At 51.9% G+C, this 25185-nt stretch overlaps 11 protein-coding genes across 11 annotated transcripts; 4 read left to right on the forward strand and 7 right to left on the reverse strand.

Annotated features, from left to right (window-relative positions):
* Nucleotides 1-119: 119 nt before the first annotated feature.
* On the reverse strand, nt 120-1802 carry FIBRA_04682 (uncharacterized protein; the record flags this gene model as incomplete). The annotated part of the gene is made up of 8 exons (XM_012326472.1): nt 120-259; nt 322-520; nt 576-729; nt 780-928; nt 978-1310; nt 1371-1481; nt 1536-1724; nt 1779-1802. The coding sequence occupies 8 exons, from the start codon at nt 1800-1802 to the stop codon at nt 120-122; spliced, it is 1299 nt and encodes a 432-aa protein (XP_012181862.1).
* A 226-nt stretch (nt 1803-2028) lies between these two features.
* FIBRA_04683 (uncharacterized protein) lies at nt 2029-4259 on the forward strand (the record flags this gene model as incomplete). Its single annotated transcript, XM_012326473.1, has 5 exons — nt 2029-2172; nt 2237-2321; nt 2390-2568; nt 2624-2827; nt 2877-4259. The coding sequence occupies 5 exons, from the start codon at nt 2029-2031 to the stop codon at nt 4257-4259; spliced, it is 1995 nt and encodes a 664-aa protein (XP_012181863.1).
* Nucleotides 4260-5076: 817 nt separating this feature from the next.
* Nucleotides 5077-6727, reverse strand: FIBRA_04684 (uncharacterized protein; the record flags this gene model as incomplete). Its single annotated transcript, XM_012326474.1, has 5 exons — nt 5077-5274; nt 5330-5376; nt 5435-5594; nt 5665-5907; nt 5996-6727. 5 exons carry the CDS (start codon nt 6725-6727, stop codon nt 5077-5079), a joined length of 1380 nt encoding a protein of 459 aa, XP_012181864.1.
* A 743-nt stretch (nt 6728-7470) lies between these two features.
* FIBRA_04685 (uncharacterized protein) lies at nt 7471-9246 on the reverse strand (the record flags this gene model as incomplete). Its single annotated transcript, XM_012326475.1, has 2 exons — nt 7471-8258; nt 8322-9246. 2 exons carry the CDS (start codon nt 9244-9246, stop codon nt 7471-7473), a joined length of 1713 nt encoding a protein of 570 aa, XP_012181865.1.
* Nucleotides 9247-10029: 783 nt separating this feature from the next.
* On the reverse strand, nt 10030-12133 carry FIBRA_04686 (uncharacterized protein; the record flags this gene model as incomplete). The annotated part of the gene is made up of 4 exons (XM_012326476.1): nt 10030-11310; nt 11370-11868; nt 11929-12025; nt 12088-12133. The coding sequence occupies 4 exons, from the start codon at nt 12131-12133 to the stop codon at nt 10030-10032; spliced, it is 1923 nt and encodes a 640-aa protein (XP_012181866.1).
* Nucleotides 12134-12407: 274 nt separating this feature from the next.
* FIBRA_04687 (uncharacterized protein) lies at nt 12408-13185 on the forward strand (the record flags this gene model as incomplete). The annotated part of the gene is made up of 2 exons (XM_012326477.1): nt 12408-12782; nt 12838-13185. 2 exons carry the CDS (start codon nt 12408-12410, stop codon nt 13183-13185), a joined length of 723 nt encoding a protein of 240 aa, XP_012181867.1.
* Nucleotides 13186-14269: 1084 nt separating this feature from the next.
* Nucleotides 14270-17000, reverse strand: FIBRA_04688 (uncharacterized protein; the record flags this gene model as incomplete). Its single annotated transcript, XM_012326478.1, has 4 exons — nt 14270-15097; nt 15153-16069; nt 16116-16220; nt 16727-17000. 4 exons carry the CDS (start codon nt 16998-17000, stop codon nt 14270-14272), a joined length of 2124 nt encoding a protein of 707 aa, XP_012181868.1.
* A 407-nt stretch (nt 17001-17407) lies between these two features.
* Nucleotides 17408-18445, reverse strand: FIBRA_04689 (uncharacterized protein; the record flags this gene model as incomplete). Its single annotated transcript, XM_012326479.1, has 6 exons — nt 17408-17482; nt 17539-17718; nt 17771-18094; nt 18154-18275; nt 18325-18351; nt 18418-18445. The coding sequence occupies 6 exons, from the start codon at nt 18443-18445 to the stop codon at nt 17408-17410; spliced, it is 756 nt and encodes a 251-aa protein (XP_012181869.1).
* An 856-nt stretch (nt 18446-19301) lies between these two features.
* FIBRA_04690 (uncharacterized protein) lies at nt 19302-20770 on the forward strand (the record flags this gene model as incomplete). The annotated part of the gene is made up of 9 exons (XM_012326480.1): nt 19302-19433; nt 19486-19714; nt 19770-19832; nt 19899-19964; nt 20015-20194; nt 20247-20317; nt 20386-20452; nt 20505-20550; nt 20605-20770. 9 exons carry the CDS (start codon nt 19302-19304, stop codon nt 20768-20770), a joined length of 1020 nt encoding a protein of 339 aa, XP_012181870.1.
* A 739-nt stretch (nt 20771-21509) lies between these two features.
* On the reverse strand, nt 21510-22521 carry FIBRA_04691 (uncharacterized protein; the record flags this gene model as incomplete). Its single annotated transcript, XM_012326481.1, has 6 exons — nt 21510-21584; nt 21633-21812; nt 21836-22183; nt 22239-22360; nt 22412-22438; nt 22494-22521. 6 exons carry the CDS (start codon nt 22519-22521, stop codon nt 21510-21512), a joined length of 780 nt encoding a protein of 259 aa, XP_012181871.1.
* An 845-nt stretch (nt 22522-23366) lies between these two features.
* FIBRA_04692 (uncharacterized protein) lies at nt 23367-25021 on the forward strand (the record flags this gene model as incomplete). The annotated part of the gene is made up of 7 exons (XM_012326482.1): nt 23367-23415; nt 23470-23549; nt 23601-23726; nt 23780-23858; nt 24072-24706; nt 24787-24887; nt 24949-25021. The coding sequence occupies 7 exons, from the start codon at nt 23367-23369 to the stop codon at nt 25019-25021; spliced, it is 1143 nt and encodes a 380-aa protein (XP_012181872.1).
* Nucleotides 25022-25185: the final 164 nt, after the last annotated feature.

Raw genomic sequence — 25185 nt, forward strand, 5'->3', positions numbered from 1 at the left:
AGGGGGTTGACAGAAGTGTAGTATACTAGTATAGCATAAGCAAAGGAAATTATATCATGGAGAAGAATGACCGTTCAACACGGCCAGGAGGAATTACACTTCAGCATTGTCCGAGAATATTATATTTCTTCAATTCTACTATCTTCATCATCATCATCGACTTCCGCCTTCACTTCATCCGAAGGTTCTTCCAGGGTATGAATATTGTTTACTTCTGTCTCCGTCCCTTCATCTCTTTTCAAGAAATTGACCAGGCGCTCTACATGCTCAGAAATCTGGCCGCAATGAATATCATAGCGTAATATTCGGAAAATGGCGTACTTGCCTTGTCAACCTGTTCATTTTCGTGTAGTACCCGTACTATTTCATAAACACCATTCTTCCTGAGATACTCCCTACCCCATCGTGTAGTACAGAGTAAGAGAAGTGTCTCAATGTGAGTTAATCGTAGCACAGGATCGGGCTCGCGCGTTTTGGTAGACGGAAGAAATTGTAGGGCTGCAGGTAGCAGCTCTTGATCCTGGTCCAAAGTAAGCCATCAGGAATAAAATAATATGATGGAAGACATGACCTACTTCGAGATCGAACTCTTCCGGGCCTGCTAATGGAAGTAATACATACGGAAGAATGTCAACTCCAGGCGCAGCGATTGTCGATGGCGGTACGATGGCGCGTTCTGTGTCTGAAGATAAGAGTGCTCGGTGGGCCTGCACGTAAAATGCACAGTTTCTGCGAAAGAAGATTAGAGAGTGTGGATATGTGGACTATGTCAGACGAACTTGAGCGCAGATGCAACACCGCCACGTCGAATGATATCATTGTGCTCGGTAAATACGAGGAGCTTAGACAACGGATATTCTACAGTCATTTCTGACTTCATGGGATCAGTCGGGCGCGGTGTGAGAAAGAACAGTCGGCCTGTGAGTGTCTGTAAACCTCAAAATCAACTCGCATGCTACAGAGATCCTGATGCCTACCGTGCTTAAATTTGCGAAAACGCTGGACAGGAAATGTAAATTCCCTTTACGTGTTCGTTTCTCTTTGCCTTGTGTGTCTTCGACTGTCGCACCCTGAATGAAAGCATCTAGGAGAAGAGGAAGGGCCTCTACACTCTGCGCCCCCCCGGATGGATATGGTACAGGAGCGGGACAGGTTCCGCATTGCGATTGGGTAGGAAAATACAGTGTGGGCGATGTTGGATCAGGAAGTATGGATACAGTCAATGTAAGCAGCGCAGAACATGTTGAACTTGACGCGGTCAGGTTGGACAATAACATCGATGCAAGATCGGCGAGGATGGCTTGAGGGTTCTGCGTAAGAGGTCAATTAGAGGGTGATCTCGAGGGAACTGTAAATCATATGATACGAACGAGAATGTAGGATACAAGAAAATTCAAAAATGAAAGTTCTGACAGAGACCCTATGAGCAAAGAATAATCGGATAGATTCACCAATGCCCTAAAGGCGTCGTGAGCAGTTGCCTGCAATTGAAGTCAGTTCGCAGATAGGTTTGTAAAGGTTACATAACAGCTCACTAATTGGTCTCGGCATAGCAGCTTTAGATCGCGGATGATGTCGCTATCTTGAGATTCTTGCAATCCACTGTTTCTCAGCCCAGTAAAGAAAATATCGCGGTTTGGAGACCCTTTCGGTGTGTGTCCGAGCAGATTGGCAAGAGCAATCTGCCGCACTTGTGGGTTTGCATCATGGAGAAATGGGATCAGCTAAGCGAAACAGTTTCAATTAAATTCTCTACTCAAGCTTCCACTGCGGCTCACCTCTTTCAGTTCGCCTGCTGACATGGATCTAAACAGCTTCGTGCTAATTCTACCGGCGGGCGCTCTCCATATACGCGCCTTACGTAACACAATGATCACACAAGGGCCGGTCCGACGGTGAACAACACGGTCAATCATTCAATGAACAGCAGCTGTGGCCAGGACTAACCAGTGCTCGATATATCGCGCTCTAGTCGACATTGACATGATTCATCTCTAACTTTTGTTCACTGCCTACATACTGGGCATTATGACCAGCTATAACCTCTCCCGCTCGGTTCAGAATCTGCTGGACGAGCACCAGTTCTCGCCTGCGTCCTTTACCGTCAAGCTGTACCCTGACTATTGGACACTCAACAACGGGTCTAAGTGTTTGTACACTCACCAGATTGCGGTATGCTTCCAATTCCCACCACTTTGGAAACTAACTTATAAAGAGTTACTTTCGCCCGCACAAGTCGCTTCTGGATGACATTCGTGCTCAGCGAATACCGGTAGACTTCCTGGAATTATTTGACACCGCGAAGCTCCCGTTCTACGATGGTCCGTACGACTCGTGTGCTGCCCTCCGTGGTAAAAACTAATGGCTTCGGAAGGATGTATGATTGTAGAACTGCAGGATTTTCGTCCACAGAGAGTCACAGATCCCTTACTTGAGGAACCGCAGAGGAGTCGCGTGGTCCTGACCCCGAACCCTGAGAGCCTTTGGGCTGACATTTGTTTGCTGAATCAGAAGGCAGGGAATACTTGGACGGATCATGAAGCGCTAGAGGTGGAAGCCCGAATATTGGTGCGCTGTTCTCGTCGGATGTGCTCCGCTTGCGGTGATTAATGTGTCGTTGTAGCTGGCTACATCTCCACCGCTTTGTCTCGACCCCGACCCACATCTAGTTCGTGTCGCGAACAATGTCCTCAGGGCATCCGGTCCAACGACGCCCCTCCCACTCAAGCGTAAAGCTGCCGTTATGGAACAAGAGGACGACGAGACTGAGAAGGCGCGTAGGGCGAAGCTTGCACAATTTATGAATCCCAAATTCACAAGGCCAGCTGTTACAGCACCGAGGCGAGTGCTTCCAGCTACACCTCATGTCACATAAGTATTTAGCCTCTCAAATCAGTTTCCGCCTTTGGGATGCTGCTGCTAGGTTCAGGATTAGTAAGTCTCAATCAAATGCGCCCACGACCTCCCAGGCTACCCAGGCGGCTCTCCCATACACCGGGGTTGCTCCTCCAGGGACACAAGCTGCCATGCCATACCCGCCATCGGTAGCGCCTGTCCCCGTGATTATCCCCACCGCGATTGCGGTACCACAAGCTCCCGCCACCCCCGTTCCACCAGCGGCTCTTACTCAGGCATCTCAGGAACCTAGCAAGGCGAACGCAAAGCACGACGTCATTCGGTCTCCTTCTGTGGCCAGAGCATCCGCGACTCCAGCCCAGTCGACAGTGCCCCTGCCTATCCCACCACATCTACAGCCTCACTATCCCCAGCAGGCGAACCTCCAGGCCGCTCCTAGACCGTCGCAATCACCTCATACGCCGCCTAATACTGCCGCCGCAAATAGTCCGTCCAATGCTGGGACTCGGCCCTCTTCAGCAGCGCCTCATCCCGCGCAACCATCACATGGTCAACACCAGCCGGTTCAAGGACAAGCACCTGTTGCTACCACACAACCTGTGCATACCGCAGGTACGTTCCAGCCACCTGTAACAGCGGTCAACTTTGCCTCTCAAGCAGCCGCAGGCAAGAAGAGAACGCAACCAAATGTAACTGCAAATGGAACACCCGCTTCCAATTACCCTCAGGCTGGGCAGACGGCACAGCATCCTACACAACCGCCAGCCATGCCTTATAGCATGTACTACCAGATGCAAGCATACCAGAACGCTGCCGCCCAACAGCGCATGAATCAGGCCCCGGGCCCCAGCGCATCACCCGTGGCCGGAAATTCGACAGCTGCAGGCCAGGCGAATGCTCCGGCCCGCAATAGCCCTATGCCTGCCAATCAACGACTCACCACTCAATCACCTATGCCGCCGAACGCGCAGCAGCAAGCCGCTCATGGGCCTCAGCAAACGAATTACAACTACGCGGCCTTGCAAAATCAGTACAACGCCGCCGCCGCCGCCGCTGCTCATCTGCGTCCTGTGGCCCATGGTCACCCGTCGCACCCTCAGATGCTGCCACAGCAGATGGCTGGCGGAGCGCAGGCGGCGGCATCGACCGGCGCACAGCAGCAGCACGGCGTCCCGCACGACCAGGCCCAGGCTGCGCAGATCCTGGCACAGTATCCTCATATGTACATGAATCATGCCCATGTGGGCGTGAATATGCAGCCTGGACGAGTGCTTGCGGGCTATTGGCCAGGCATCGGGCGTGGTGCGCCCATACCCAACGCCCAGCACCAGATGCCGGCGATGACGAACCATCCCCAGCAGATGCCGCTTGGGGCGAACAAGGCGGCGCAGGGAGGGTCGTGAGCACAAGCCTGTATTTTGTATTTCCGGTAATTATTATAGACGTAGTGCATATTTTGTAATTTTACCATCTCGACGGTGCTCGTTATAACTTTGGAGGGATCGACCGTGCTCACTCTCCGACTGGAATCTCGGATCATATCCCCGTCGCAGAGGACAGGGGTTGCTTCCTGGCTCGATAATCAATGTGGACTGTCTTCTCATGATCCGCCAAGCAGGAAAAGGAATTCTGTTGCTGTTCTGCTGTGAGAAGCAAGACTGTTCCTGGGAAGCATGTGCGCTGATACTGATCTGCATACATTAAGATCTTGTTCACTAGAATAACAACAACAGGAACCGGTTTCTGATCCATGATAATTGCAATCGTCAACACAAGGCGTGGGTAACAAAGATGACGTTTCACGAGGGCCGTTGCACCACGCGCACAGCGGTAGCCGATTTTTCTCACCTATGAATGCCGCAAAACAACCATGGGCTACATTTGTAAAACAGATAGACTGTCAAACCCGCTGGCGACCGTCAGAAAAACCGACACAGGCGACTTCTTAAGTAAGGAGCAAAAAAACCCCGCCTACACCCACATTGAATAGGGTGACGGGCGTATTTTCAGAGGGAGTGGCCGCGACCTTCGATCAGAATGCAGAAAGGCACAGGGCACAGGGTAGCGCGAGGAGTAGGCAGAACGCATGGGGAACCTAAAGTATACAGAAGATGACCGAAGAACAAGAAAAACAAGGACGCACGACAGAAAGCAGTCAGAAAGTAGAGAGGACGGCCAATTGCACGAACCCAAAGAAGATAACCTTGGCGCCTCATATTATCAATCTCTCCCACCATGGAACCCACTGTCACTGCGCCGCTCTTGCGAGCCGTACGAGTCCTCGTCGTCGCTCCCGCCGTCACCGTCGGAGCCATTTGCAGCATCATCGACAAGGGCGTGGGCACCCTGGGCACCCAGCTTGGCGCCTCCCGGAAAAGACCCACGCATACGTGCAGGATCACGACTGCGTTTCTTAAGCTATGAGAGGAATGGTGTCAGCCGTCTGGGCTGGGAAAAAGAGCGGTGTGCGCACTAATTTTGCGTAGACAAGACCACAGGCATTACACAGAGTGCGTGGGCCTGGAGATATACGGAGAAATGAGCATCTCCGGCATGAGATCAACGAGATCGGACTGACCCATAGGACCCCTACGCCATTCTGGTGTTGAGGTCGCGTTACAACCCAGACATGTCTGCCCCTCCGTATTAGGTTGACTGTTGTCTGGCTGTTGCGGCTGTTGCGACTGCGACTGCTGCTGCTGCGGTTGTGGTTGTTGTTGCTGTTGTTGCTGTTGCTGCTGTAAGTAATAATCGTGACAGAAATTGAATGTAAGCCACGACGCGTCCGACACGAAAGTGTACACTGACTGGTCTTGGCTGTTGAGATGTACCGGCCTCGCTCTCCACAGGGCTGCGCTCGGGGGGTGTCCGCTGAACTTCGGCCTGTGCAACACGCCTCCCGGCAGAGTCTATCGCCTGAAACCCAAATGCGGCGGCCTGCGACATCCGTTCCATAGATTCAGGAGCGATAGTTGCCCTTCCAGTAGTAGACGAGGCCTCATTGAGCAAGCCTTGCGATGTGTCAAGCACGAAGCCATATTGCTCTGTTAACTGTAGCGTTTCGGAGGTTACAAAGGAATATGCACGAGCAGAGTATGAGCATTGTACGTTCAGACCAGCCGATAATGCAAGCAATCACCTTATGAAAGTCGAGGCCCAAGGATGTTGGCCTCGGAGATACTGGGGATGGGGGATCGCTCTCTCTTGGTTTACGTACTTTAGGTTGAGGCGGCGCTTCCGGCGGACGAGGCCGCTCCTCGGGACGATGGGACTCGGGTCTCGACGGACCCGGCTGATATGGTCGATGGTCGCTGGCCGATATGTCTGGCCTCGCGCCGTTAGAACTATAATGAGGATCCTGACCTGGAGGATGGGGTGGCGGAAATGTATGTGGATATTGATGCCAGCCTTCGCCGGTCCATGAGGGTGTTGGGACAACGCTATAGGCTGGATGCCCATATGGCGACTGAGGGGGGTAAGCGGGAGGATATGGCTGAGAGGGTACGTGAGGAGAATGGGCCTGCGCAGAAGCAGATCGAGCAGGTGGCCGAGACATGGTATGAGAAAGCTGAGGTGGCTCGTAGGACGGGGTTGAGTAGGAAGAATACGCGTAATGGCCAGTTACCTCTGGCGGGGCGTGATAGACGTAACGGCCGTCGGACGCCATTTGAGAAGGATGAGGTTGGCCGGGTTGGGATGTCGGCGGTTGGGAAACGGCGTTGTTGGTGTCACGAGCGCCTTCTGTGCCCAGCGCGTGGTCGAGTGATGTGTAGGAGCTAACAGGCGTCGGGCTGCGAGGAAGAGGTTGAGCGACGGCGGTGGAGACAGGACCCGCGAACTGAGGGCGATCATAGGAAAAATAGAGAGGCATTAGTGCGGAGAACAAGGGTATAGCATTTAAATGGCAGAGGGTGATAGAAGAGAGGGGGGGCGGGAGATAAACGAATGGATGTCCTACGGCGGGGATGGGAAGGAGGACGACTGGACAAGACGAGGAAAAGGGCGGCCACGACCGTAGTGGCGTCGCTCATCATGCATCAGGGGAGGCGGGGAACGGCACGGACTGGGTTCTGAATCAGCTAGACCAGCGACGCCGATCGGCAGATCTATGAAGACAAGGCACGATGCGACGACGGCAACAGCGAAACGGCACTTACATGTCCTCGCAGCTGCTGGCCCGCTGCTGCACCGCACAATATTCTTGCAGACGAGGGCAGACCCCGCTGTGTTGCGGGAGGTGACAGTTTGATTATTCACACTCGCGCCAGTTTGGCTGCCGCTGGGATCGGCCTCAGCCACCGCTTCGCCTGGGACTGGCCTTGCGCTAACAGGCAGGCCTGGTAAGAACTTGGAGCAGCTTGGAACTCGACGCAATGCTGCTGGCCGCGAACTTACTCGCTCAACTTGCACTCAGCGGACTTGCCCGCAGCCGCCCCCGACTCAGAACCGGAGAAGCTCCCCGCACGTGACCCAGAGTCTATCTCGCCGCCGTGCCTCAGATTCAGCGATGCGGTTCTCAGATTCACGCCGGCAACGCAAATAAAATGCTAGCAATGCGCAACAAACGAGCGTACACCAATTCCTCTGTCCATGTCCACAGGTCCACCGCCCTCCTCATCCCAGTGCTCCCTGTGCAATGCCGTGCCCCCCGCGACCCCTCTCCTCCTTCCATTTCGTCTGCTTTCCTGCTGCCGTCACCCCGCTCTCAGCGGCCGGTGCTTCGAATCCAGGGTGCCCGTCTTCAGCAGGGACGTCCTTCTCCGATGTCTTCAGCGTCGCACTGCCGCTCGCTGCTGCTGCCGCACGCTCTCGGGCTCGGCGCCGTCGTCTCAGGATCTTCTTGCGATTCCTCACCGCACGCTCGAGCCCGGCGTCGTCGCCATAAAATAAGCTGTATTCACAGAACGGACAGATCCACTCGTCTGCAGGGTTCGCCAGGATCGACACCGGGACGGCCGGGTGGTCAGACTTCTTTCGCCTTCTTGGAGGTATATCCGCAGACAAGAATCGCAGGGGAATCGGGCTGAGGAGGTTCTGGGCATTTTGTACGGCCTGTGTCGTATTGGCTTGTCCAGAGTGCGGGAGGCGAGAAGGCACGTAGTTGCGCAAATGGTGCGGGTTCGATGCATTGGCGAGAGCGGATCGTTTCTTCTTCTTTCCCCCGCGGTCTTTCGATCCCAGCAGAGACTGTTCCAAAGTCCCTGCCTTCGGATCAGAACTGCGGGGTCCGAACGCGCGACCCTGCTTCGAGCGATCCGCACGCTTGACAAGAGGCCCACCGAGCGCCGCAGCCGCTTGTTTTGCCGCCTCTGCGGCCTTGGCAGCCTGTTGAGCGAGTTCCGCTTCAAAACGGGCATGCAGCTCGGCGACCTCCTCCTTCGTCGCTATGAGACGATCTGAGGCTGTAGCAACGCATTTGATTCATTAGCTTCACATACGCACATGAAGGAAGCGGCACTACTCACTCGCGCTGTGGCAAATGAATGAAAACTTGGTGTCCGATGATATAACGGCCTTGGGATCATCGGGCGCTGGGGGTAGAGCAGCACGAAACGCACGAAACGCGCGAGCAAGACGAGGCTCCCGCCGCCGAGAGAGTCTGACCCTTGGCGGCTGCGGATCCTTGAAGTCACCGCCCCAGCCAACACGTGTGAATGGGTAACTGGCAGAAAGAGCTTGGTCCAAGGCCAGCGTGTCTCCATGAGACAACGCCCCAAGTACCGAGGCCAACTGACGCTTCCGGCTCCTTAGTATCTCTTTGTGCTGCAACGCCGCACGGGTCGCTCTCGGTAGCCGCCCCTTCCTCTGCTGTGAGAGCATCGCGAGTGGCGAAGACGGCGGGCGGACGTTGATAGTGTCATAATCGCGGTCCAGCCGGCCTCCGCTGGGGATACCGCGGTCTGCCGGATCGTCCTCTGCGCCAGAGTTACCTGAGCCGGCGTCATGCCCATGCATTGAGCCCGACATGTTCGCGGGGACCTTCCTCTTCTTCGTATTCCCAGGCTGCTGTAGGTGGTCGACATAATCGCCATCGCCCGTCTGCTCCTCGTCGTCGTCGTGCGCACTGCGAAAGTCAGCCAGCCCGAACAAGCTCCCACCCAGATCGATCGGCGTGGATGTCGCAGAGTGCAGATCGCCCTTGAAGAGGTCCTGGACGCCGCCGAGCACAGGCATGTAGTATGACTGCAGCGCCATCTGCGCCGTCAGTGCATCTGCGTGCGCCATCAGCTCGTCGGTAGCAGAAAGGATAGCTGGGATTCCGGGCATGGTGTTGCTCGCATCGCCGTGGAGAGACGTCTCGGATGTCCGTCTGCGTTTCGGGAGTGGCTTTACTCTTCTGAGAGTTGGCAGGTCTGGGACGTCGAAAATGGGCGAGAGCGCTCTGTACATGGCTTGCTGTGGTGACTGAGATACGGAAGGGCTGTCAGCAACATTTAGACCAATCTGAGGGGGAAAGCAACACGAAGCTGACGTGGACACCGTCTTGAGATTGTGGTCGGGTTAGTCAGAATATGCAAGAAAGATTGCCACGCAGGCCCTCTGAAGTGAGTGAGTTTACGAGACGGGTGTCCCCCGCCACCCTGATTGGCCACCTGGCCTCTCGCAGCCGCCGGGTCCTACTCGCTACATAATCCGGCATACAGAAGAACAAACGAGAACGATTGCTAACGATACTGCATGTCGGTGAATATATTGCGATAAAGAGATGCTAAACTATGACTACGTTACAAGATATGCGATGCTCTAACAGATTGTCTCGTGATGCTAAGCTATAGGATGTACGACCAGCGCGTCGCAATAAGTAGGGTATCGCGAAACGAAGACCGACAGAATCTGCTCATGCTTGGGAGGATGGCCCCTCGTCTATGGATATGATGCTGTAAACTTGTGGGGGGCAATCGGCGCCCGACTATGGAAACAGACGATTAAGTAGGGCCCTACAATAAACGATGAGCAGCAATGCAACGAGACGAAAACCGCAATGATGTGAGAGCAGCGCATAGTCCAGAAGTCCAGATTAATAGGAAACCGACATCGAGGAATAATTTTCTTATCGAGAAGGAAGTCAAGCTGGATTCACGATGAAGGCGATCATGATCGAATGAAAGGAGGCATATGTGTGGAGTCGGGAAGAGGGATGCATGGCAGGGTCGGATGCTGAGTCCTGACAGCTTACCACCAGCTGCCTCCACTACCGCCGCCGCCGTAGCCACCGCCGCCGCCATAACCGTTGCTGCCACCGTAGCCACCGTATTGCGGGCCTCCATAACCACCGCCACCTCCGCCTCCGCGGCCGCTGTGACTACCACCTCCCCCAGGACGGAAATCCCGGGAAGCTTGGGAACGGCCTCCTCCACGGCCGCGTCCACCGCGACCACGCGTAGCGCCGCCAAATGCATTCTCGTGTGCAACAGTTTCTAACCAACCCGGAATTTCCTGGTTGGCTTCCCGCAGAAGCTCGAGGAGGTCACGGACGATGTTGCGATTGCCACGGTTGAAGAACGCCGTAGCAACTCCAACGTTCCCTGCACGGCCCGTACGACCGATCCGGTGGACATAGTCATCAATGTCAGACGGCAGATCATAGTTAACAACATGCGTGACGTTGGGTATGTCGAGGCCACGAGCAGCAACCGCAGTGGCGACCAAAATTGGCGTGCGTCCACTCTTGAACGTCTGCAGCGCCATTTCGCGTTCGCGCTGAGTACGGTCTCCGTGAATGGACGTTGCAGGAAGGTGGTTCGTCAACAAGAAGTCGGAAAGCATATCGGCCATCCGTTTCGTCTCGACGAAGACTAGTGTAAGTCCCGGGTCATGGGCGGAGAGCACGTCAAGAAGAACAGAGCGTTTATCGCCGTCTTCAACATATTCAATCTTCTGCGTAATGTTCTCCGAGGTAGAACCTACACGACCAACCGAAAGGAAGACATAGTCCTTCATGAAGTCTCGTGCGAGAACTTGAATATCGCGAGGGAAGGTGGCACTGAACATCAGTGTTTGGCGTGCTTGGACGCCAGGCATATCCTCCCCTTGGACGATTCGGCGGATCTGGGGCTCGAAACCCATGTCCAACATGCGATCGGCTTCGTCGAGAACAAGATATTGAATGTTAGCAAGACTGATGCGGCCGCGCTCGATCAGATCAACAAGACGTCCGGGAGTAGCACTGAGCAAATCACAGCCACGCTCAATCTGGCGCAGCTGTTGATTGATGTCAGCGCCACCGTAGACGACAGCCGGTCGGACCCATGAACGGTAACAGAACTTGCGAGCCTCCTCATGGATTTGACTGACGAGTTCTCGCGTAGGAGCAAGGATGAGGGCAGTAGGACATGCCTTTCGTGTACGACCATACCCGCCACTCATCGCATCGGCGAGAGGAGGTCGAGGTCCATTAGTAAATGATGCTGATAGAATTGGAAATAGGAAACCGCCTGTTTTCCCAGAACCAGTCTGAGATAAGGGAGCGTGTCAGTAAAACGTAAACCAGTGCGTTGCATAATCCAACGGACCTGAGCGCAAGCCATGAGGTCTCTGCCAAGTGCAACAATGGGTATCGAGTACTTTTGCACCGGTGTCGGTGTAGTGTAACGAGCGTATCCAATATTCTCTAGCAAAACAGGGTCCAAAGGCGGGTTCGTGAATGCATTGACGGGCTCCGGGACTCCAGCGCCTGTAGCTTCGACGGGAATGTCGTCGTATTTCTCAAAATTGATTCCTGTATGTTGTTTCGATGGATCATGTTCGTCTCCATACAACTCCTTCTCCATTCGCATGTTGCGGGGACCGGGAACGTGTAATCCGTCCCTCCAAACACCAAATCCGGAGTCGCGAGGACCGCCATCGCCTTTTGAAGAATGTCCTTGCCAACCAGTGGTGGTCCGCTCTCCCCACTTTTCTCCACGATTAGCGTAAGCGCTACTGACGCTGCGCTCAGTGTATCCGCCCCTACCACTACCATAACCGCCACGAGACGAAGGAGTGGATGAGCGGGAGTCAGTCCAGCCGCTCCTGCTAGATTAATCATCGGCTCGAATTGTATAATCCATATAATTAAGTGCCAACACGAACCCATCAACAGGGACAATGGGACTTGACGCAGCCCGCTGCTGGCTTCTTAAATGTGGAGGAACATATGCAGATTTTGTGCCGTTGATACCGAGAGAAGCTGAGTAAAAAGTAGAGTCAACATCGCACTTCGTTTAATCGCAGTTAGAACTGATAACTCACCAAACTGATTCTCTAGACCGGCACCGTTTACCATTCCATTTGTCATATTAAGTCAAACTGAACAAAAGGAAAACTTTCGAAAGGACGAGTGTTGTCTATAACGCGCTGGGGTCAAAACGAGATGGTGATGGTTCACCAGAAAGGCGATGAGGAAAACTTTCCACTCGACGCCCTTACTAACAGCGGTGTTGATGACTAAGCTTTACTGCCTTAAGGGGAAATCTAGCCCGCTGACAATTCACCAGAAAAGGGAACTGTGAACGTGTCGGGTGCTTGAGACTACCTGAAGAGCGGACGCAGTTTGGACGTTTTCGAGAGCGATGTCTCAACCGCCCACCCCCTCGCTAGCCTCTCCAGTTCAACCGGTCTCTCCTGCACCAGGTCAGCAACCAGTCCGTATCAATGGTGCCCAGCCGCCCCCCATGGCCATTCGCCCGCCTGATCCAGCCATGCAGGCTTTGATTGAAGCCAGCTTCCGCCCCGTCGATATTGCTCTGGGTCCGCCGGACAATTGTATGGCGTTATGCGGCGCCCACTCGCTCGAAAAATGTCCAACATGTGATGTGGACTATGCCCCCCTCAACCGAACTTCTCGTATCCTTCAAACCAACCCGGCACTTCGCTGTCCACCCCCTCCACAGATCGTCAGTAAGCAGATGTCACAAGCAATCACCAACACGAAGGAAGAAGGAAATGTACGCTACCCCGCTCTGTATGGCCACCTCGGCGACTGATCGTGGGCGGTTTCAGACTCTCTTCAAAGGCGGTCTGCATGACAGGGCAATTCAGCGATACAGCATGGCTGCAAACATTGCCGTACAGCGGCCGCCCTGGGAGGCGCAACAGGTCATGCGCGAAGAGCTTTCCACTATTATCTCAAATCGCTCAGCTGCCTTCCTCGAGGCAGGAGACTACATAGCGGCACTTGTCGATGCCGAAACTGTCATACAGTTGAAGCGGCATTGGAGCAAAGGCCACTTCCGGAAAGCAAGAGCCCTCTTGAGAATGGACAAATACCAAGAAGCAAAGGAAGCAATCCAAGTAGGACTGTCATTTGAATCTGGGAACAAGGCGAGCATTCCTTACATGAATATGTAGTGAGACACGATTTGACTTGCGGCTGCAGGAGTTGATGGAAATGTTGGGGGCAATCGACGCCATGCTTGAGATGATAAAGTGTTCAAACGGGCAGGCCGAACCAGACGCAAAGGGGGCTGACTGACCTCAGTTCGATATACCCTGCTTTTGGTGTATTAACTAGGCTGTTACTTCTAGGGTAGGAAAACGCCAGTTCATACTCGTTTGTCTGTGACAACTGTGACTCATCATGTGGAGTGCTCAAGGAACCTGGAGTATCAGTCGGAGTCGGATAAGGTCAGACAAGTACACCCGGCCTACAGGTGATGTGTGTGCACTGTACGGTATGAGCAGGACAATAACAATGTGATACGAGTATGGTGAGACTATGATATGAATCATGAGTGAAGACGAATGAATATGAAAAATTATAGCAACACAGGTTGATGATTGACAAGATAGCAGCATGAATCTTCAACGCTACTGTCAGAGCATCTGGGTTTGTCTTGAATGTCACATTGGCTTTCGCAGTCTGATATACTTAAGTGCATAGATCGTACCCATTTATCGGTCAGTACTACTCGCTTAATTTGCAGTTACCGGGGGATTGCTTCCCCTGCCATCTCGTTCGTTGTCTCAGTCGGACTGGCACAAATGCCAGACCTTCATTACCTTTCATTACAGCGTCTAGCTCACATACGGTTGCCATGGTTTGCAATGTTTGCCATACACACACCCGCTTAGTCCTGTTGGGCATGCAACTCAAATAGCATCGCTCTCTGACTCGTGCAAACCAGTCTATGCGACTATTCTACTTATCACGCGAAATTCAGTACAGTAGAACAACTCAAAATTGATAGAGGTTTTTAAACACCTCCAGATCTGTGTTAATTCAAAAAATCTACAACCGACAAAACACCATAAAGTACCCTACGGTTTTCATTTCTGCGTGGAGCAGCGTGATATCCCTCTAAACATTACAGTCAAAATTCCCGTATCGTAGCTCTGTGAAAAGGGCGCTGTGTGACAGCGATTTTATCACAGACACTCATCTGGTTTTATACAGTGCATGCATTTAAGATTACTATAATTTATCATCCTGTCCTCATGGAGTGAGTCCGTCAAGTAAAATCGCGGCTTCTTCGCACTCCTCTGGTGTTCTGAAGATACGCAAGGGTATGTGGTCCGGGATATCCAAACGCGCCCGCCAGACGCGCATCTGCAAGTCACTGCGTCTCCTCTCGACGTCCGACACATATTGCCGAGTTCCAGAATAGACGTCGCCCGAAACGCGGTCCGAGGGCACGCCAGGCGAGGATTGTGTCGACATCTCCTCAGGTTCTTCGGTTACAGGTGATGCAGTCAGTGATGTTGAATTGAAGTAGCCATTGGTCGACTCTCGTGGTCCTGAGACTACCTCTGTATCCGAGTACATTCTCATCGGTTTCCTCGGTGCGTATCTCGGCGCACTATAAGTGTCGGTAATGGATCGAATTACGGAGCCACGACTGGTGCTGCTCTTAGAACTCGATCGGCTCGACATGGATGGCGCAAAAGGGTAGGGTCCTGATTCCGACTGCTCTTCCAACCTGAGTACCCTAGAACCGGTTGGGTCGTCCAAAGGTTCCATCTCCCTTTCTGCTCCCACGTCCCGGACAAAGACAGCCAGGATCTGAGCCGGTCGCTCCTTTGCGATGCTCGCGTAAAGCTCCAGATCTTGCTCTCCAGAATCACCAATGAGGAAGAATCGTGCTTGGGGAAAGCTGTCTAAGACGTCCAACACGCCTCCTCGCTTGCGAGTTGCAGGCGCGGACAGCAAATCACTGAAAAGCGAACGTCCACCGTACGATCGCAGCCTCACAGATCCTGGGGGCAATCGTGTCAGTTGGAAGAAGTTGGTGAGAACCGGCATAATCTCGAATGGCCCATTAGACTGAATACGCCCGAGTATCAGTCCTGAAGAGACAGTCCGTTGACCAGCCACTCACAACATAATGAAAGCGAGCCCCGCGCTTCCACATATCGGTATACCACTCTGCCATGCCTGGTATGATACTGTCTTCAAGATCCTTCACGAAGACGTTGTGGAAGACGGCTCGAGCACCACTTAGCACTCCTGCCAACTTGACCGTGTCGTCAATATCAGAGATGATACGCACGGGTGCGAAGGAAAGAGGAATTGATATGGACTGCGTCACGGGCGCCACGGGGAATATTGCAGGTGGTTGATACGGCGAGCTGTTTGACTGTCGAGGTGAGGGCGGCTGTAGTTCGGCGATAACGTAAAAGTCATGTTCTAGTTTTCTATCGTCGAACGCAAGAAGTACCCCTTGAGGATGAAGGCATAAGGTCTTCCATGGCACTTGGAACCTAACTTGAAATGAGCCGTCCATTGCAGTGACGACCTCGCGACGCATGAGGGGGAGTTGGAAGATCTCTTCGGCAGAATCAGCATGACCATCTGCCTCTGCTAGTGAGGGATTGGTTGCATATAAAGAAATCCGAACCCTCCGAGAAGACACTGCTGAAGCCCAAAATGGGTGCAGACGTGCCTCTAGGTTCGCGTGCCATTTGTGCAGCTCTTGGGAAACATTTGAGCCCTGCCCATTTAGATCCACTTCAGATATTGGGGAGTGAACTGTTGAGCTGTGGGAGGTGTGAGATGACGCTACAGACTCCGTCTCACCATTAGTACTCGCGTTATCGGCGTCGACGTCCAACTGACGCAGTTGGTTTTCCAACGCTGCAATCTCTGCCGCCCCGTCCATTTGATCGGGAGGCAGGGGCATCTGTTTGTCGCCGATAAGGTTCTCTGTTGACGTGCTTATAGGCTTATTTGTCGACCAATTATCGGTGTATCCATGTACGGGAATTTGTGTCGTGAGCTTCGGAAGCGCCGCAATGCCTGAAAGCGATTAGTTTCAATCGGCTGACGTTGGTGGTTGACGCACTCTTTGCCAGCTTGAGAAAAGCCTTTCCTGATCGAGTGCCAAACCCTAGTCCATTGGACCTCGAGGCAAAGCCAGAGACAAAGACTTCGACGTCAAATGGTGCATCTGCGAATATGAGATTAGATTTAAGTGCTTTATTTGGACATCGACGTAGATATGATCCCAACTAGCTCTTCGTGTCATAATCAAATTTGACAAACAATAATGTCAGTCTAGGGGGGTTCATATGGCATCTTGAAATAGGGGCATGAAGTCCTTAGACATATCGTGTCTAGATGCTCCACATTCAACGTATCCTGAAATTGTTATCCATAGGGCCTTACATGGCGCCCCGACAGTAACAATGAGGGAATATCTCTGCCAGCTCTACCTGAATGTGAAACTACATCGCATTCACAGGGTAGACGAACATTTGAAGCTTCTGGAGCCCAACGCCGCTACTATAAGATTGGATTTAACCAGCACTTCGGGCGCCAGACAAGTATCGGGCTGAGTGCCGTACAGCATTGTCAGACGACAGTTCCATCTCCATAACGGACGGACTCCCCAATGAAACGAGCACGAATGGAACTCGATGTCGATATGCTGAGTCGACGAAAGACACCACTCACCATCTGCCGAGTTTGCAAGCGGGTCGTGGAAACGTCTTGTTGCCCAACCAGGGAAGAAGAGCACATTCTCGACGCTTGCACCAGGCTCTCCCTGAACCTGTCGCAGTTTCTGACCTGCCCACTGGCCCCATGTCTTCCTGCGCGAGCTCCCATCCAAGCTGACTTCCCGGGTTATGGGAGATGGTCGTTTGTAGTCGCGTTGAGAGACGTAGTTCTTAATAGAGCGCGAAGCTGCGTTCGCCAGAAATTTCCAAGAAGGCATCTCGTCGGACATTATTGGTGTTCATCGAGGTACAAAGGTTCTCGCTGCAATGGATGATTCGGAAGTGTGAGAGCCAGTATATTGCTCTATGTAATCGGTCTTGTGGCGCAGCGTTGAGCTTATGTAGCTCCGGTTCAATATTAGCAATCCGATTGGTCAGCTGTCTCGCAAAGAGTCAAAACCCACAGAGATCATGTTCCTCGCACTCTCAATTCATCGCGTAAATACCCAATCTCGTCACCTTAATTTCGGCAAAATCGAAGCAACTAGCTAGACACGATAGCGATCAGCTTCTTTCAAGCTCACGATCATTTCGACGCGACCGCACTCGAACTCGAATTCATCCCATGCGTACAAGCTCTTATTCTCAGCGGCACACTCAGGTCACATAGTAATACAAATTGGGCATTTTGGCCGGACTACAGGTGCTTAATGAGGAATTCGACACTGGCCTTGAATGCGCCCTCTCGTCCCGCCTTTACCTTCGGGTTGCTCTGGATGTAACAGAGTTAACGGTCATGAATCATCTGAAACAGTGGAAATCGCTCACGGTATCACCACGGACTGTGAAGCCGTGGACACATCCCTCCCAGTATGTCCTCTGGTATCCCGGAGCGAACTTGCCGTCTCCAAGGATCGCATCGGCTTTGGCCTGAGAATCCGGAGGGAACATCTGGTCGACCTCGCAGGTATTGATCAGGAGCGGAGCCTTCGATGCCGTAAGGTATTTCTACAGTCGCATAGTAAGGTTCTGTTCACCCAAGCCGTAGCGGAGTTCTCACCTCGAGATCAGCAGGAACCTGAAGCAGACTGGGGTGCGACGCTACAGTGACTTGGGTAACGTTCTCAAATGCGAGATCGAAGCCAAGTCGCGCTCCGTAGCAGAAGCCCAACGTGCCGATCTTCTCGACACCACCCGCCTTTAAAGCCGCGATGACCTTGTCAAGGATTGGCCGTGCAGCGTCCGAAGGGCCGTGCTTTCCCAGCCATGCCATGAAGTCCCATCGGGATCCCGGGTCAAGGGCGTCTGCAGGCGCAGAATCGTTGCTGAATATGTCTGGCACGTAGACTTTAAAGCCGTTCCGAGCGTAATCATCAGCGAGGAGCTAAATTTGATTTATTCTATCGTTATCTACCCTCAGTCGAACAGCAGAACAGAACAAACCTGGGCGTTGATGAGCTGAGGACCAAAGATGTCGGTGATGAATAAGACTGCCTTGTCTTTGGGATAATCGACAGTGGGAGTGGCGATGTATGTGTTGATGCCAGCAACATCTTCAAATTGACCTGACCAAACGACATGAATGCCTGCCCGATGCGCGTATGATAAACCGACCCTCAGGGGTTCCTTCATGGCGAACGCCTATACGAAGCAACCTCAACAATCAATAAGTGGGTTGGATATAACTTGGGAGCACGATCTACTCACCCGAAACGCAGTGCTCGCAAAGACTCATGGCGATGTGCTGAAGGATGGCTTCAGAGTTCAGAATGCTCCCACCGATGGTCGTGCTTATAAACCGAGGAATACCGTGACCTATATTTACATTTATCGCAAATCGATGTCGTACTGTGTGAACTGCCAAGCTCCTGACATCAGATCTCCTCTCAGGCTTGAGCTGTCATTCCAAGGCATTGAATCGGCCCAGGTGTTAACAATCAAACCAGATTCAACAAAGTTGCACAGTTTGAAATGAGGGCATGGCGGCATTCGGAACTTCGTGTCGCAGGGTTGTCGCAGGGCTTCAAATTAGCATAGATATGTACACATATCATCTGAGAGGGAGATCTCTTCAAGTCGGGCAGTTTTAAAGACTCGAAACAGCCGGTCCCAAGCCTTGCTTGACTCACTAAGGTGAAAGGAATTCAAATTCCCTTACATAGCTCTATACACTATTTGATGTTTTGCACACGTTCGTGCACCGTGCCCATCTTGATGATTTGAGTGGTATCGCGATGAAATCAACATCTGAGTACGGCGGCGAAGAAAAAGCCGGTCCTCCGGGGTGCGTTTTGCGTTTTGTGCGATTTCACGTAATTATAAAGCAAAGCAATACAGATTGTATTTGCATCCAAGCTCGTTACAGTATCTTCTTCAGCGTCCGCAACTAGAATAACTTGAAGTAGCTGCGGGTCCTTGGATGATGATGATGATGATAACGATGGATGAGCCCGGGATGACTAATTTGCCGCGTTCGGTGGTCTCGTCCGGGTCGTTCCCAGGAACACCTATCCCTTTCGGCGCCCACGGCTCGTGGCCACTGGCAGAAGCGCAGCGTTCTGTCGATCACACCTACTATTCATTCTAGCTTGATGCGTGCTTTTATTATTTCGGAATACGCTCACCCTTCCAAGATCTCTCTATCTGCTCATGCTCCCGAGCCAGTACCCGCAAAAAATGAGGTCGTAGTCGAAGTCTTCAGCGCTGGGCTGAACTTCTTCGACGTGAGCTCTGCTTCTCTCATAATCACCACTTGCTTGTCTAATAGCCCTCTAGATCCTTCAATCCCAAGGCAAATACCAGATCCAACCTCCACTCCCGTTCGTTCTGGGAACCGAATTTGCCGGCCGCATTGCCAAGGACTCTCCAATCCCCAACGGATGCCCCTTCAAACCAGGAGACCGAGTGTTTGGCGCAGGCCAAGGGGCTTTTGCTGAGAAGCTCACTGTGGCTTGGACATGGCTTGTTGCGTTACCCGCGAATTTGACATATGATGAGGGTGCAGGTATAGTCTTCACATTAGTCGTCTTTGTCTAATACTTTATAGTTGACCCTTGCAGGTCTCTCTATCACCTGGCCGACAAGCTACGAGGCTCTTGTTGGTCGTGCACAGTTGAAACCAGGTAGATACGAATTAGATATGAACTCACAAATTCTTGTTTACTGACTTCCCACCGCTATGCACCCAGGCGAATGGGTGCTTGTCACTGCCGCTGCGGGAGGTGTGGGGATTGTAGCCGTACAGCTAGCGAAAGGTATCTGTTACTGCTGTAGTGAAGAATGGATCCTCATTCAATGGTACCAGCATTGGGCGCGAAGGTGATTGCAGCGGCGGGCTCACAAGCGAAGCTGGATGTCGCCATGCGCTATGGTGGCGCAGACCATTCCGTTAACTACACTAAGCCCGACTGGCAACAAGAAGTGCTCCGACTTACAGGCGGAAAGGGGGTAGATGTTATATATGACCCTGTTGGTATGATTAAAGGTATGGTAATTTTTGAGGACTTCACTGTCTCGGATTAAATTTATCTTCGCAGATTGTCTGAAATGTATTGCGTGGAAAGGTCGCGCCCTTGTTGTCGGGTTCGCTGCGGGGAAAATTGAGAAGGTGAATTCATTTTACGCACTGATGCTCCTGTATATGATATGAATGACTCCCGAAACCCATTCTCATAGCTCCCACTCAATCTGGTATTATTGAAGAACATCTCCGTTGTGGGGATTCACTGGGGTGCCTACAGCAGTAAGCCCTAGTTTCGTCACCACAAAATGCGTTACTCACTTTCTACTCCTAGAGAAGGAACCGGGACATATTCCTTCTGTATATGGCGCCGTCCTTGCGTAAGCTTTCTCTGCAGTCATTTCTTCCGAGATCTGAAATTAATTGATCTTCAGTCTGCTGTCTTCTCGTCGCGTGAGACCTGTTGTCTACGAAGAGGTGTATCCCCTAGAGAAGCTAGCCGATGGCCTCACAGCACTTGAGCAGCGCCAAACATGGGGAAAGGCCGTTATCCGCGTAAGGTCAGAATCCGCAACTGCCGAGGGGAGAGCAAAGTTGTAAACACAGCACTACCGGTGCTGTGTGGAGTTCGACGTCCGTATTTAATATGCAACTAACGAGTGTATTCCTACTTGGGTCAATACAGTTATAGCCTGAGTTGAATGCCAGAAGCTCTCCGTCTACGTGGATTGGCAATGTGTTATGGTTTAATAGGTCCAAGGTTGCACGTAGCGATATGGCGCGGCTGGAAGCGTGCGGGGCTCATAGCCGTGAGGTCACTTAATCGAAACGGGTTGGTATTGAACTATTTCGTCTTGCATACGGTATGATACGGCGTGCACACTGTTGCTTGAATATTCTGGTCAGTGATTTCTTGGATAGCTGTCTTTACATTTAAATATCGAAAGAGAAAAATTTCCGCTGCTGGTTTCATACCCTAGATAATTCAATTACAATGTATACTTATGAAGTATATTTATTCTTCCATAAAGCAATGCAACTGTATGCATTCTTCATCTCAATGAAATCGCTGATAAGCATCCTTCACTAATCATACATTATCCCATCCGTCCGCTTCAACTATGCAAGCACAAAGTTAGGCAATCTCCGCCTCGGGAGCCTTAGCGATGCCGCGACACAAAATACGCGTCAGTTTCGGGGGCCAGTTGAGTGGCCAGCGGGAGATCCAGTAGTAGTAAGCAAACCTACAGGCTCGGAGGACCACCGCCTGAACGCTAAGATAGAGGGTATCTCCTCTGCAAAGGTGTGACGAGCATAATGCCAACAGTTGAAGCTGATTTCAGAAGTGCTTCTTGAGGAATAAGACACTAGCCTTGAAGGCACCTTCCTTTCCAACCCTGATTCTGGGGTTATCCTATCCGGCGGATTCAGACGAGAGAACAGATGGAGCCGTTCGACCTACCAGACTACCGCGAACGGCAAAACCGTGGGCGCATCCTTCCCAATACGTCCGCTCGTAGCCGGGCTCAAAATTGCCGCCGCCAAGAACCTCGTCCGCTTGAGCTTGCTGCTCCTTGGGAAATGCCGTGTCAATCTCGGCGGTATTGAGTAAGAGTGGCGCTTTGGACATAGCACGATAATTCTAGAATTATTGGTCAGATTTACAGCGTGCATATATGAGCCAATCTCGCTTGCCTCCATATCGTCAGGCATCTTCCATAGCGATGGGTGGGACACAATGCAGACAGAGATATTGTTCGAAAAAGCGAGATCGATCGCAGGGCGTGCGCCAAAACAGAATCCGATCGCGGCAAATCTTTCGACGCCGCTGTCACGCAGCGCAGCCATGACATTCTCGAGAATGGGCTTCACGGTCTCTTGACCATGACGCGCCAGCCATGCCGGAATGTCCAGTTTACCACCATCAAGAACATCTGGAGTGACCCCGTCATTATTCAAAATGTCAGGAATCACAACCCAGAACCCATTCTGTGCGAAGTCATCTGCCATGAGCTGAGCGGTAAACCCATCACTAAAGTGTTTTGGTAATATCGCAGTGAGTGCTCACGTGGTGGTTCAGGAATCTGTGTCCAAGGATGTCTGTGAAGTACAGGACTACTTTATCTTTGGCATGATCATCCGCTGGCGTAGCGACGTAACACTCGACACCACCAATGTCTTCAATATGACCTGTAACACTTGGGTTAGTAAACCATTTAATAGGTAGTTATCGAACCCCACCTTCTGGCGTGCCCTCGTGACGAACACCTTCGCGGTATACGCTGTCAGAGATATGGTATGATGAGCTTTTCAAGTTGTATACCTTTTGTACAGTGCTCGCAAAGGCTCATTGTGGCAGCGAGGATAAGAGAGACGTGTGATGGGGATAAAAGGAGCGTGAGGTTTGCCTCAAGAGTGGGCCTGGCTCAATCGTTTTATGCATTTTTCACCACTCGCCGTATCCATGCCATCTGCAGAATCGTCCAGGTGATGCTCACGGCCCGAAGCTTAGTGACTCAGTGCTGACTATGGGAGTCAGTAAAGCAACATCCTGCGGCACCGAGATGGACTGAGTCGGGTAGCTTGATGCAAGCTTGCAACGTCTATGACTCACGAGTCATGACTTACATGTATCTCGGCATTGGCATGACACATCGGCAGGGCCTCTCTCGTCGGGACGTCCGACGCTCCCATGGAGGTCTGAGTGGCGTGAAATCGTTCGCAAACATGTCAGCCCAGGATAACACAGTTAGCATTCATTGACATGGATTGCTGCTTGACATCCAAATACTGCTACCAGAACAAGATGGTGTTCCACCAGTTATACAGGACTACATACAGTTTGTAGCAAGACTCACTAAGCTTGACAATTGGCTGCTGTTGCCAGCACATCGGGATCAGTTAAGGCAGAGCAGCGGATCATCTCAAGCTGTTGAAATTTGAACTATCAAAGTCTTGTAGTCCAACAGAGTTCAGCTTGAAGTAGCTTACTGAATCACTGTCAGGATGGCGACCACGCTTGAGCCAGACAGTATAGCATCACTGCAAGCCGGATTGGGACAGCCATCTTATCGTTCCATCACGTGGACCATCATCAGTCGATTAGATCTTTTACGAGTCATTAGCCACGGACTGGTGTTGAACCAGGCTCCTGCCCATCCGATCTCCAGTTTTTCTCATTTCATCGCCAGCTAAAATGACTGCCTCTCAAGGTCGTGTTCTTCTGGCTTATTCAGGTGGTCTTGGTCAGTTCATCCGCCATTAATTAACTGGCGCCGTATTAGCTCAAATTATATCAGATACATCTTGCATCCTCGCTTGGTTGATCGAGCAGGGATATGAGGTATACGCGTTCATGGCCGATGTCGGGCAGGAAGAAGTTGGTGAATCTTCTACTAGATCGTAAAATGTATCTCATCTTTGCTTGTAGAATTTCGAGGCAGCACGTACGAAGGCTCTCGCGGTCGGAGCGAAGAAGTTCTTCCTGGAAGATCTGAAGCGAGAGTTCGTGACCGAGCTGATTTACCCTGCAGTACAAGCAAACTGTATCTATGAGGTGGGTTGCTCCTGTTCATCTTGACGCCATAAAATCCAATCGTCGCGTCCCAGAACGTGTATCTACTTGGCACGTCCCTTGCCCGTCCAGTAATCGCTCGTGGTATGATGGCGATTGCGGACAAGGAGGGTTGTGAGTAAGTGAAGAAAAATCACTATTGCTTGTCCATCCTTAATCTGCTGTAGTTTTGTTTCACATGGGTGCACCGGCAAAGGAAACGATCAAGTCCGATTTGAGCTCGCCTTCTATGGCTTGAAGCCTGACATCAAGGTTATTGCTCCATGGCGCATACCTGGCACGTCACACTTAATTTTAATCGACTTGAAGCTAATACCTTTATCCCAGCCTTCTACAATCGCTTTGCTGGACGGCAGGCTCTGCTAGCCTACGCGGCGGAAAAGCAGATTCCTGTTCAACAGACTGCTGCGAAGCCATGGTCTACTGACGAGAACCTCTTCCACATTTCGTACGAAGCCGGCATTTTGGAAGACCCTGATACCACGCCACCTGATGACATGTGGAAACTGACTGCCGCACTAGAACATGCGCCTAGCACACCCGAGCGCATCTCCATTGAATTCGCGCGCGGACTCCCCGTCAAGGTAACAGTGCCAAATGAGAACAAGACATATACCGACCCAGTTGAGGTGTTCCTTGCGCTGAACGCGCTTGCACGCAAGCACGGTATCGGCCGGATTGATATCGTCGAGAACCGCTTCATCGGCGTGAAATCTCGTGGATGTTATGAGTCGCCCGCGGCCACGATCCTCCGCGTGGCGCACATGGACATCGAGGGGCTGACACTTGACCGTAATGTTCGAGCGCTCCGAGACCAGTTTGTCACCGTCGAACTGGGTCGGATCCTGTACAACGGTCACTGGTTCACACCCGAGCGCGAATTTGTGACCAGCGCTATTCCGGCCAGCCAACGTACTGTTAACGGTATCGTGCGATTGAAGTTGTATAAGGGCAATGTCGTTGTAGAGGGCCGATCTTCTGATGAGGCGCGTCGTTCGATATTTGGCATTTCACAAGCGTAGAGGCTGATTGTCTTCTGTAGGGTCTTTATGACGAGAAACAATCCTCCATGGATGAACTGGGCGGGTTTGAGCCGACTGATACCACTGGTTTCATCCAGATCGAGTCCATCCGGATTAAAAAGTTAGTGATACGATTCCACTCATCTGCTTTTCATGTATACAAACTTTTCTTAATAACTTAGATGGGCACAAGCAAACATCCGCAAGGGTCAAGCTGGGATTGAGCCCAAAGATGTATATGGTGTCCGAGTTTGAACCTGACCGCTCAAAATTTGTAAAGTGTGAATGTGTAGTCATATGTGTACCACAATACAACTTTTGTTTTCCTGTGATAGTATCCATCACGATGTACGTGTCACGGAGCATGTTGTTAACCAATTAGATGCATCCGAAATGTCCCAAAGCAGCTATGTCGTCCG

This window comes from Fibroporia radiculosa (assembly GCF_000313525.1).
Source record: "Fibroporia radiculosa TFFH 294 genomic supercontigs, scaffold3327, whole genome shotgun sequence".
Classification (NCBI taxonomy): Eukaryota; Fungi; Basidiomycota; class Agaricomycetes; order Polyporales; family Fibroporiaceae; genus Fibroporia; species Fibroporia radiculosa.